Here is a 13,802-nt window from a genome sequence, read left to right on the forward strand (position 1 = left end):
TACCTATTTTTTTTCCTCGCCTTATCTGTGGTATCCTATTATCTCATAAGCCTAATCTTCTCATTGCTTCAAATATTGTTGGCCCATCTCCAAGTCTCTTCTCCATCAATCTTAAACTTCTGCAAGGTCACCATGTTCCTGATCTGATACTACCACGACCATTTATCATCTTGATGGCTCACGTTGAGATTTAATAGCTTCTTCGTTTGGTGGTCGTATTCTTCAACTACTTTTCACTGAATCTCATCATCTTGAGTCTTTGGTGTGCCAGCTTTAGGAGAGAAAAGCTGAAGTGGATGAGGTGTTACTGATTATGCGGTCTATTTTATCTAGAGATGCATGTGCTTCCTCTTTTCAACCATAGAGTTTATGCTTTTGTTTTTTTACAGCAAGAAAGGGGGAGTGGTTTGTGGTTTGTTTCGGTGGTTGGTTATGGTTCTAAACTTGTTGTTTTTTGGATTTTATGGTTCTGAATTGGTGATAGTCTAGATTCTGCATGTTTTGGCTTGTTTTGTGGTGTACTATTGCTGTTAGTATTTTTGTCATGACTTTCTTATAGACACCTATGCTTATTGTTTAATGGTAGTTTGTATTTTTGTCAAGACTTTCTTATAGACACCTATGCTTATTGTTCAATGGTAGTTTGGATTATGTTTTGCCTATATAAAAGAAAAAATTATAAGTCAAAGGGAGAGATTTTTTTAGATTTAGTTTGTTTGCTTTATAATTTTCTCTAAGGCAGTGGTACTGAAGATATCTCAAATAAAGTCTCTACATCCAGTTGGGACATCAGAATATTTTTCTTATCTGGAAATGTTCGTCTATGATATTTAGTCTAATTTGTTCCTTTTTGAAGTACGACTTTCTATTCCAAATAAGAACTTAAATCCTTGATTGGATTCGATTATTTAAAGTGAGATTTGTAGACCTTTTAGGATTGATGCATTTGTTTAATTGAGTAAGAAGTTTTCTTTACTTAGATCAAACTACTCTACATCGTGTTCTTCCTCATTTACTCACTATTTTATTGTGCATGTTCTTCATTCGTTAAGTGCAACACTTCAAAGAGTTTCACGTTCTTAGGGGGAACCTAAGCCATTGCTGCCAGAGAAGGGATTTTCAATTGTAAGGGGAGCCTAAGACTCAGCTTCAGAGAAGGGATTTTCTATCTTAGGAGGAGCTAACCTTTGTTAGTGAAGGGAGTTCGCTAATCCAAGAGGAAGGTAATCAAGTTGAGAGGAGTCTCACACATTATCGGGTGTGAAGTGTCAGAGCTTGAATCTTCAAGAAGACCACCACCAAGATCTTCTCCACTATACTCAAGCAGGAACGTGTGGTGAACACACTTAAATCAAGTTGAATTAAGCATGGACAAGTGAGGGTTGAGTAAGGTCTTCAGGTTTTCACTTCAGCAAGTAAAACTCAGATTGCTTGATCATTTTTCTGAATGGAGCTTCTATGTATAGATAGAATTCATGCAAAATCAATAGGTTTCATGGAGAGCACCACTTACTTGGTGATCATCACAAGATTGAATTGGATTTTGGTGATAATCCATCAAAATGAAGTTAGTGGATTTTTCTTAAAAATGGGAAAAATCCACTAACTTGAAAATGATTTCTAAAATCATTTTATTTTATTATTTCAATTAGTTTTATTAATTAAAAAATAATTAATTTAAATAAAACTAATTTTAATTAATTTTTAATTAAAATAATATTAATTTAATATCTTAATATTAAATCAATAAAATACCAATTTCACCAAAATAAATCAATTTTATATTTAAATCATGATTTAAATATTAATTTATTTTCCAATTTCATTTAATTTCAGTTAAATCAAACATTTTTAATTGTATCATATACAATCAATCGAAAAACCCTAAAAATTGAATTTGAACATTTCAAATTCATAACCCTAATTTCATACATCAATACTCAATTTGTTATTCCAATTTAAGAGCTAGTAGAGGGACCTAATGGACCTATAGATCATGAGCTTCAACGATATGTATTAATTCGTTATACTATTTAATCGAATTAATTACTATTCATTAACTATCAAGACACACCACTAGAGCTCGATAGTTGCACTCTTCTCACTGTAGATATATTTTTGTCCATGTAAATCATAATCAACAAGTCAATCCTTCACCAGTCGTTCGTAATTACAGCTGGGTCAAAATTACCGTTTTACCCTTGTAAATACATCTTGTTCCTTAAGTTCCCACAGACCCTCTAATGAACAATTTGATTCATAATACTACTTATGAATCATGTCCCTCTCTATCATGAGAAGGCGGGGTCCTGATTGTTCAAAACCTGGAATCACCACTTAAGGAAACAACCTATCTGCTAACCCTAAAATGAGTAGGAGTGAATTCCATCTTGCAGGGCTATATCCCTAGCTATCCATCCGGTCTTATCCCCAAAATGGAAGGCTTATTGAGAAACGTTGTTGGACTACTCTCACCCATGCAGATCAAAGGATAATCTCGAATAAATAGGAATTCATAGCTAGCTCAGGATTAAGATCGAGTTATCCTAGGTTACTTTAGTATGAAATAGTCAGTTTTAACATTAAATGGTTGTTATAAAGAAAAGTGACTATTTCGTGGTCCAGTCTAACTATAAACTCATTGCATAGGATGCCCCTACTCACATGTCTCTACATGAATGATCTGTGGATCACATCATTTGTATTACCTATACAAAATAGGCCGCATCCAATAGTGTTACCAAGATGAGATACCCAATTTCATCCATATACTTATAGACCATTTAGGCTATATGCTATTAACTTGATCCTATTTATGTCACCACATAAAGTTAAAGTATTTATACTATAGTCATGGATATGTTTATTAGATTTTCATAATAGAATGCAAAATCAAAATCTTTATTGAATAAGATACTCATTAATATTTTATTGATAAATAGAATGTTTAACACAAAATTTACGAACGGCGAGTTCTAGGACATTCCCAACACAGTTGAGAGGGAGTTTCACTCGGGGGAGCTTAGGTGACGTATGAGTTAAGATTTACATGAGCCACTGTAGTAGTTGGTGTATTATAGATAAGTACTACGTTGTAAATTGCTTAACTCTTTAATATTAGTGGAATATCTTTCTTGGGTACTCTGCCCCCTGAACGTAGGTGTGTATCACCGAACTGGGTTGCCAACTGTTGTATTCCTTTACTTATTTACTTGTTGTTGATATTTTTTTGTTATAGTTGTTGTAGAGTTTTTTGTTTAACATTCGTATATCGAGTGATGAGTCATCCTATTTCCTTTTTCAAAATTTAAATGATTAATAATCTTTGATTAATGCCTCCCTAAAATATAAATTCGAAATAAGAAAAATGTAGGTTTATAAATAAGAATCCCAAACAATGAACTCTAAGTTCAAACGTTTAAAATTGCAACATAAACATGAAAACTGAGCGGAACTGTTGAAAACTAGTCTCATTGGCACAACTTGATTCCTTCTGTCATTCACCAATTTATCTTTGCCCTTACCTAAAAATACAACATAAGAAATGGTGAAAATAAAATTCAGTAAGTAACCCATTACTGAGGTCAGACTATGCATTTATGTCTAGATGCAAATATGTGTGTGGAATACACATAATTTTTAACCACTCTTAGATGGTCGTCTAGTGAACGGTTTAAGCCATCCTAACATGGAGTTGTAATATGGTTGTGAACCCATCGGTCCACGAAGTTGTAATATAATGCCGAATCTATCGGTCCATGAAACTGTAATATGCTTGTGAACCCGTTGACCCACGGAGCTATAATATCATGGCGAACCCATCAGTCCACGAAATTGTAGTATAGTTGTGAACTCGTTGATTCATGAAGCTATAATATAGTTGTGAACCATCGATTCTGCAGGGATTAAAGCCCCACGTAGCGAAAAAATCAGATCTAACTATAATTTAATATAAAACAAAATAGCATTGGAAAATAAACATGGGCTAAATATACATTTTCAACAAAATAAAGAAAGAGGAAGTCATACCTTTGATGAAAAATCTCTGTTGGATATCAACAACACTCCCAAAAAGGCCTTCACTGGTATCCTCAGATGGATTTTATGAGGTGGGATTGTGGGATCCCCTCTTCTCAATCTTCGAATAAGGAAAAGAATTTGGGAGGACAAAACCTTTTTAGAGAGAGTTTGTTTTTTCTTTGTTGTTAACTAACAAAATTAACCTCTATGAGAGCATACGAGGGAGACGGAGAAGACTGAGGAAGAAGACTCCCTCTCCCCTTGAAAATCGTAACTCCCTAACGTGGGGAGTTACAAATTTTTTTTCAATTATTTATTATTATTACTATTAATTAAAATAAATAAATCTAATTTTAATTTATTTTAATTAATTTAATAATAATAAATATATTTAATTTAACTAAACAAATTTAATCAAATTTAATTTATTAAAACAAATTAAATTAAATAATTATTATTAATCAAATTAATTAACAATAATTAAAGATCTCCCATATTTAATTAAATGTATTAGAATCATATTCTAATACATCTCTCTCACATAGCCTATAGTTTCAATTCAATTAATTTAATCAAATCATATTTAATTAAATATAATTAAATTAAAATAATTAATTCTCCAATTAATTAATCATTAAATTAAATATCACATATTTAATTTAACCTTATAATTGAATTACATTCAATTATCTTTCGCTCATATAATCTATAGTTTTAATGTGCATCTTATGTGCATTATTTTTAACCTATAGACTATAGTTATAATATGAAATTAATTCATATTACATTTAGTATTTGAAATCCTTCAAATATATAATTCTCCCATAAATTAATTTTTAAATCAAATTCAAAAATAAATTTTAATTAAATTTTAAACTTTATATTATAATGTATCAACATACGTTATATTATTTTCTCTTCGTTAATTTGAACAATTCAAATTACTTCTTTTTTTGAGCTACCAGTGGGACCTAATGGATCTATAGGTCAGAAGCTCCAACAATATGAGATTAATTGACTAAACTCATTAACCGAGTTAATCAATATTCGTTAATTATGGATACACTCCACTATAGACTCATAATTGCACTATTCTTACTGTAGATATATTACTTATCCACAGATATAGACCAATAATAGCAAGTTAGTCCCTCACGAGTGTTTGTAACACCAGTTGGATCAAATTACCATTTTACCCTTGGGTTACTTCTACATGCTTAAGTACCAGTGCTCCTTTAATGAACAACCTGTTTGTAGTCCAACCAACAAACAAAAATCCCTCTCAAGCCAATGAGAGGGTAGGACCCTTTGTTCAAGACCCAAAAACACTACTTAAAGGAACACTCATCTACTTTCCTAAAACAGGAAATGAGTGAATTCCATCTTATGAAATTACGTTCCTAGCTATCCACTTGGATTTATCCCCAAAATGGTAGGCCTATTGAGTTGGCGATCCAGCCACTCTCACCCATACAAATCAACGGACAATCCCTCATGTATAGGAGTTCATAACTTACTCAGGATTGAGACTAAGTTGCTTAAGTCATCCTAGTGAAATAGAAACCTAACTAGTCAATGGTGTTCAGATAAGGATTACTATTTCGCGGTCTGATCTCATGCAAACTCATTGCATGGGATACCCCACTCATATGTCTCCTACACGAACACATTGAATCATTATGTTTGTATCAAATATAAAGTAGGTCGTATTCATAGTGTTACAAGATAAGGTATCCAACCTTATCCCTATACTAAAGACCTTTTAGGTTGTATCTTGAACAGTGATCCCCGTATGTCTCCACATACAGCTCAAGACTCGTACAACAACCCAGGATTCTAGTTTATTAGATTAGAGTTATTTAGGCATGATTAACATAATATAAACAATAACGCTTTATTGAAAAACATCAATAATAATTATTAATGAACAGTCAAAAGTTACATTTACTATCTACGAGTTTTAGGGCATAAAACCGAACAGGTTCATGGAGCTGTAATATAGTTGTCAACCCATTGGTTCATGGAGCTGTAATATAGTTGTGAACCAATGGCTCACAAAGCTGTAATATCATGGTGTTAGGAGAACAACCAACACTTTCCTATCATGACATTTATCATAACATCAATAACATTCACAAGATAATTCATGGTACACCTCTTAGGGTCCCACTCATATTCATATCGGTCACGTACAAATGGCATCATGCTCTCTAGAATTTGCTTTATTCACATAACATATCATGCTTCTCAATATTATCCAATCAAAATAAAATATTGTCATATCATTTATATCGTCTAGCTCAAAGGCGGTTCCGGTAGTAACATTACTTACCTTGAGAATAAGCCCAAATGTAATAAGCAAACCAAATATTTTCTATCTTGAGTGAAAAGGGCTTGAATTGGGCTCCCAACTTGTAGTTTGGCTCTAAATCACTTCCAAACTTCAATCAACGACTCCAAACTGTACATAAACCACCAATAGAGTTATAAACCCAAATTTTAGCAAACCATAAATACTTGCAAACAACAATCCCTGGAAACTTTAAATGATCTGAAATGCTTAAAGAAATCCAGCCAAAACCGCCTCAACCCGTTGGACAGCACTTCAATAACTCTCTAAAACTTGAATCTACAACCCAAAATTCATGGGTCAATTAATTCCCAAACCAAAAATTAAATGGGTAATCAAGTTTTACCAAAGAAAACATAAAGCCATTAAAACTCACCAACAACCCACTAAAACTGACGAGGTGTGACTACAACAACTGGGACAGTGGCACAAACGACGACACGATGAACTAGTGGCGTGATGGACATGCGAGCAGATCGGCAGCACCTGACGACACGTCGAACGATGGATTGAAGCTCAGGCGGCATGCGACTGGTTGGTGTTGGCAGTGATCGGTCTTGGGTGTGAGGCTGAATATAATGGCTGGAGGGAGGCACTGACTGCCTCTTTGAACTGTTAGAAATTACTTTTGGGCTCGGGTTCAGGTAACCACGCTTGTGCGAAAAATAATTAAATTTTTATTACTTATCCTTGTATTTTTGTTTAATATTGTTGACTTTTGACCGTTGGAGTTTTTATCTATATTGATCCATTGGAATCCTGACCGTTTATTTTTGTCCGTTAACTGACTATTGAGGATTTTGTCTGTTATCAGACCTTTGAGGTTCTGACCGTTGGTTTCCATCCATTAACAGACCTTTCCATTTTCACCCATTTCGTTCCATCCGTTGGTGTCCTCCTCTCCTCCTCTATATAATTTTGTTAAGATTTATGAAGAGGACAACAACAAATTTATTCTTCCTTCTCCACTTTATTTCTATTGTTCTGAGCAATCTTCTCTTCAATTCTAGTCCTTTTTCTGGCAGGTGTACGCCTAAATTTGGAGGCTGCATTAACCTTGGGGAGCAACCGGCTTAAGCAATTAGTACCGAGGTCGTGCCATATTTGCTTTTCAGGTAGTGGTTCTTCCATGGCGCAACAAACATTCGTGATATCTAATTCATCAATCTGAAAGTAAATAACACAGATGTCGATCAAGAACGATAAGGTTCTCCCTGATCTGTCCAAGCTCGAACCACTAGACGGAGCAAATTATCGTTGTTGTTCCAAAAATTATTGATCTTCTTCGAGCAGCTGGAGATTGATTACGTCATCACCACAGAAGTGCCTACCGAAAAGGTGAGCACTGTCTCTGATCCAGAATCCTTTGTTCAACCCATTGATGTTTCTGATCAATCAAAGCAGTTCGTAATTGATCCTAATAAATATGAGAAAGACAACAAAACAGTCTGCAGCCATCTGCTGAATCATATGACAGATTCAATGTTCGATTTGTTCGTGGTCCAAAAATCAGCAAAGGTAATTTGGAGTACATTGGAATCCCGATATAGAAGAGATGATGTTGGTCACAAAAAGTACGTCGTTGGTAAATGGCTTCAATTCCAAATGATGAACGAGAAACCAATAGTGGAGCATATACATGAGTATGAAAATTTAGTGGCAAACGTTCTAGCCGAGGGCATGAAAATGTGTGAGATTCTACAAGCTGATGTGTTGCTTGAGAAATTTTCCCCTATCCTGGAGTGACTATAGAAATCATCTAAAACACAAAAAGAATGATCCGACACTCTAGAAGCTAATCAGTCACATGCGCATGGAAGAAGCCAACAAGATAAAAGATAAGCTAATTTCGGGTAATTTAAATTCAATTAATGCTAACTTGGTTGAATCTTCTGCTGTTAACAAAGACATGTCAAAAAATCATAAGAAGCAATCTGGAAAGATTAATTCTTTCCAGAAGAATGGATATCGCAAATATGTTGGTGGGAAGATTGAAAAGAAAAAAAAAGATCTGCTATGTTTGTAGGAAACCTGGGCACAAATCCTACCAATGTAGTCAAAGGAAAGGAAAACCAAATCAGCAACTCACACCACAAGCCAATCTTGCTGAACAAGGTGACGTAATTGCTGTTGTTGTGGAAGCAAACCTGGTAGAAACCAAAATTGACTGGATACTTGACACCATAGCTTCAAGACATTTCTGTTCAAACCGAGAGCTCTTCCATGACTACGAGGACACTGCTGACAGAGAATGTATGTTCATGGGTAACTCGGCCACAACAAGAGTGCTTGGAAAAGGGAAGGTTTTTTTAAAAAATTAACCTCTAAAAAACTTTATCCTTAAGTAATGTATTGTATGTACCATTCTTACGTAAGAACTTGGTATATGGGAGTCTGTTGAATCGAGTTGGCAAGATTGTTTTAGAAGCTAACAAGGTTATCCTCACCAAAAATGGAGACTTTATTGGTAAATGATATCTTGTTGATGGTCTTTTTGTACAGAATATTGTCTCTGTTTCAAATATGATGAATGCAAGTACTTCTAATTCTGCATACATAGTTGAGTCACTTGATATGTGGCATGGTAGACTAGGTTATATGAATATTGCATCAGTTAAGAAACTTAAGGATTTGAAATTGATTAATGCATCTGAAACACATGAAACTAGTAAATGCCCTGTTTGTGTATAATCAAATTTTATCAAGAAACCTTTTAAACCTATCACATCTAAAACTACAGAATTACTAGAATCAATTCACTCTGATTTAGCTAATTTCAAAAACACCACAAGTAGAGGTGGAAAAAATTACTACATTTCTTTTGTTGGTGATTTTTATAGATATACTAGAATTTATCTTTTAAAGAAAAAAGATGAACCTGGTAGTATGTTTCTGAAATATAAAGCAGAAGTAGAGAATCAATTAGATAAAAGGATTAAGAGGTTAAGATCAGATAGAGGTTGTGAATATAGTGATAATACACTAAAAGAATTTTGTGAATCAAATGGTATTATTCATGAATTTACTACTCCTTATTCACCACAACAAAATGGTATAGCAGAACGTAAAAACAGAACTCTTAGGAAAATGATGAATGTTATGTTGTTAAGTTTTGGATTTTCTGATAATATATGGGGGGAAGTTGTGCTTTCTGCCTGTTTTATTCTTAACAGAGTACCTCACAAAAAACTGGATAAGACGCCTTACGAACTCTTGAAGGGATATGCACTTATTCTTTCTTATCTGAGGGTATGAGGATGTCTGACTAAGGTTCCATATCCTCCATTAAGATACCTGTTGTGCTTGAATGATAGATCTGTGTGTGGATATAGGGATGCAAAATTTTTTTAGCATGTTTTTCCTTTAAAAAAGGGAAATGCTTAATATGTAAGAACAGTTCATTGTGATAATGATTATATTTTCATGCCTTCTTTGTCTAATAATATGCATGATATGGGTTCTAGTAGTATGTTTGACATTGTAAATTTTAGCAACACGGATAAAATGCATGTTATAGAACTAAGAAGAAGTAAGAGACAGAGAACTAAGAAAAATTTTGGTCTTGGTTTCTTAACTACTTTTTTAGTTGAGAGGCCAAATGATATTGACTAAGTTTTCATGTATGTACCTTATATATGAGGATCCTAAATATTACCAATAAGCCTTAAGTTATGTAGACTCTAGCTTATGGAAGGAAGCTATTAAGAGTGAATTGGGTTCTCTAATCATGAACCAAACTTGGAACTTAGTAGATCTTTCAAAAGGAAGTAAACTTATTAAGTGCAAGTGGATTTTCAAAAGGAAAATGAGGGTCAAATGGTTCAATTGAAAGATACAAGGCTAGATTGTTGGTAGTAGGGTATACACAAAAACAAGGTGTTAATTACTTTGACACGTATTCCCCTGTAACAAAAATAGCTACTATTAGGACCTTGATTGCGTTGGTTACTATCCATGGACTTCCAATTCACCAAATGGACGTAAAAACTTCATTCCTCAATGGTGATCTAGAAGAATAAATCTATATGGTGCAATCTGAAGGCTTTACAGTTGTCGGTTAGGAAAACAAAGTATGTAAACTAAACAAATCTCTTTATGGTCTTAAACAAGCTCCTAAACTATGGTATGAAAAATTCAATGATACTTTGATAAACAATGGGTTTTAAACTCTTCAGATACATGTGTTTATTCAAAGTTGTTTGGAGCAGAGTGTGTGATTATATGTTTGTATGTTGATGATATGGTCATTTTTGGAACAAACATAGAGGTGATACATAATACCAAATTGTTATTATCTTCCCATTTCGAAATGAAAGATTTAGGGGAAGCTGACGTAATACTTGGTGTTAAGATAAGGAAAATTGCAAATGGTTTTTCATTGTGCCAACCACACTAAATTGAAAAATTATTAAAGAAGTTTGATTGTTTTGATGATCCTCCTACAAAAACACCTTATGATGCTAGTATATTTCTTAAGAACAATAAAGGTGATTGTATATCTCAGTCTGAATATGCAAAGATTATAGGTAGCATTATGTTTTTAATTACCTTTACTAGCCTGATATTGCATATGCTGTTAGTAGAGTGAGTAGATATACACATAATCCTGATAAAGATCATTGAAGTTATTTTCACCGTCTGTTAAGATATCTTAAAGGAACTGTGAACTATTGTTTACATTTTAACAAATTCCCTGTTGTTTTAGAAGGTTATTATGTGCTAGCTGGGTATCTGATAATGACGAAGTCAGTTCTACAAGTGGTTATGTGTTTTTACTCGGAGAAGGAGCAATGTCATAGAAGTCTACTAAGCAGACTTGCGTAGCTAGATCCACTATGGAATCAGAATTTATTGCTTTAAAACTAACAGGACAAGAGGCTGAATGGCTTAGAAGCCTCCTAAAGGATGTACCATTATAGGGGCATCAGTACAAGTGGTTATTTGTGCACTGTGATTCACAGGCTGTCATAGGTATTGCCAAGAACAGTGTTTATAATGGCAAAATGAGACATATACGTCTTACACATGGAGCTGTGAAACAATTGTTAAAGGGATGAATTATTTCCTTGGATTTTGTGAGGTTTGAGCAAAATTTGGCTGACCCTTTGACCAAAGGTTTTACAAGGAAAATAATTTTAGAATCGTCAGTAAACATGAGACTTAAACCCTTATAGGATTCTATAGCCCTTTATCTGGGTAGTCTATTGTGATAGACTTGATGGTCCGTAGCCCTTCATTTTGGTGGTCCTAGTACGGACATGATGGAAAGAACTAAAACCTTTTAAATTTCATAGCCCTTCTTTTGGGTGGTCCTGGTATAGACTTGATGGATAAGTGTAAAATCTTCATAGCTCAGTTTTGAGTGGTTTATCTTTGACATACTTGATGAAGAACTCCTAGTATGGACTAGACGAGAAGTCTTCATAGCTCAGTTTGAGTGGTCTATTGCAATAGACTTGATGAAGCAATTAAAGTGATTGTGAAGGTGTGGTCACCTTCTATGAATGAGTTTGAAGCTATCTTTCTAAAGCTCTCACAATGACCTGAGGCTTATGTGTATGGCCATAATAAGCACACTTTATATTGCAGAATCGAGAAAAATTCTAGGAGTAAGGCGTGTTGTAGGGGTCTCAACCAACGCTATTGAAAGTTCAAGAGGTAACTCACTCTCTCTAACAAGGTTGTTGTCCTACTTCACTATGCATCAATTCAAATCATTAGATATTGATGTTTAAGTCTGATCTTCTTTATTTACTCAGAACATCTATTTCCTTTTTTTTTTTCATTTGAACTTTTAAATTCTTTATTTGTTAACTTTTCTGTAACAGTCATTTGTGGGGGATTGTTGGAAATGACTTTTGGGCTCGAGTTCGGGTAACCGCACTTGTGCAAAAAAGAATTAAATTTTTATTACTTATCCTTGTATTTTTGTTTAAAATTGTTGACTTTTGATCGTTGGAATTACTGTTGGGGTTGATGTCCTAAACTCTCGTAGGGTCCTGTAATTTGTAAACATCTATATGAACAAACACTTGCAATATAATAATATGAAATATTTTTTTCACTATTGTCTATGAAATATGAGATATTTATTTGCATTTATCACAAACCAATAAACTAAGATCCCTGGTTGTCGTTGTAACTTAAGCATGTATGTGGAGACATACAAGTGGATCATGCCTTAAGTGATAACCAAAATGGTCTGTAGTATATGGATATAGAAGGGAAACCTTATCCTGGTGACACTACAAATACGATCCGCTTAGTAGATAGTTATAAGTGTTGTGACGTGCTACAGATGGTCTGATCTTGATCATTCATATGAAGACATGCGAGCGGGGATGTCCTATACAAAGGAGTTTGTATAAAATCGGACGACAAAGTGTTTAGTCTCGTTATATAACGTTGTTCATGACAGAGACTTCATTTCACTAGGATGACCATAGGTAATATGACCTTAATCCTATGTGAGTTGGGAACTCCTGCCTAGAACGGGGTCCTTTGATTTGCATGGGTGCGAGTGGCCAGAATGTCAACTTAAACCTACCACTTTGGGGATTCGTCTGATTGAGGAGCTGAGAACTTAGCTACATAAGATGGAATTCACTTTTTCCTCGAAGTAGGGGTAAGTAGATAGATTGCTCCCTTAAGGGCTGATTCCAGAGCTTGAACGATGTGGTGCCACACACCTTCTCATGGCCCGAGAGGTGTCCACTCATAGTAGGACTATGATGTATTGTTCATTAGAGAAATCAGTGGTACTTAAGGAGTTAGATGTAACTACAGGGACAAAATGGTAAATTGGCCTAGTTGTACTTACGAGCATCTGCAAAGGGTTATCTTACTGTTGACTGGCCATATCCAATGGACACAGAAATATATCTATAGTGAGAAGAGTGCAACTGTCGGTCTTTAGTGGAGTGCCCGACAGTTAACAGATGGTGGATCTCGTGACTAAAGAGTTTAGTCAGCTATTTATGTACCGTTGGAGCTTTAAGCTATAGGTTCATAAGGTCCTCTTGGTAGCTCAATGGATTCAAGTTGAGAATCAATTTTTGGGTCTATTTGAAGTGTTCAAATTGACAAGAGGGAGTTTGATTATATATGAAATTATTAAATTGGTTCACTTATATGTGTTATAATTGATATGATGTATGAGAAACATTAATTGGAGGAATATGATACAAATATGATTTATATTAAGTAAAAGAGAAAAGAACTATGGTTTAAATGTTACATATGATGTGATATTAAAACTATAGATTATAAATATAATATGATAAGTTAATTATTATATTTATTTATAATGAAAACAATTATATGATAATTGTAGGTGGTTTTTCCTTTAACCGTGCGTGAAGTGGAAGGTTATGTTCAGTTTTCATAACTGAAGGATAAAATGAAAAATGTTTTCATTTTGTAAAGAATCGCT

The 13,802-nt window shown here is 34.2% G+C and overlaps 1 protein-coding gene across 1 annotated transcript; it reads left to right on the top strand.

The window, feature by feature from the left end:
- Positions 1 to 8,331: 8,331 nt before the first annotated feature.
- Positions 8,332 to 9,625, top strand: LOC150038275 (uncharacterized). The gene is made up of 3 exons (XM_090312571.1): positions 8,332 to 8,673; positions 8,873 to 9,049; positions 9,236 to 9,625. Exons 1-3 carry the CDS (start codon positions 8,332 to 8,334, stop codon positions 9,623 to 9,625), a joined length of 909 nt encoding a protein of 302 aa, XP_090168697.1.
- Positions 9,626 to 13,802: the final 4,177 nt, after the last annotated feature.

Source organism: Benincasa hispida, chromosome 1 (assembly GCF_027475165.1).
Source record: "Benincasa hispida cultivar pf3 chromosome 1, pf3_genome.v1.1, whole genome shotgun sequence".
Classification (NCBI taxonomy): Eukaryota; Viridiplantae; Streptophyta; class Magnoliopsida; order Cucurbitales; family Cucurbitaceae; genus Benincasa; species Benincasa hispida.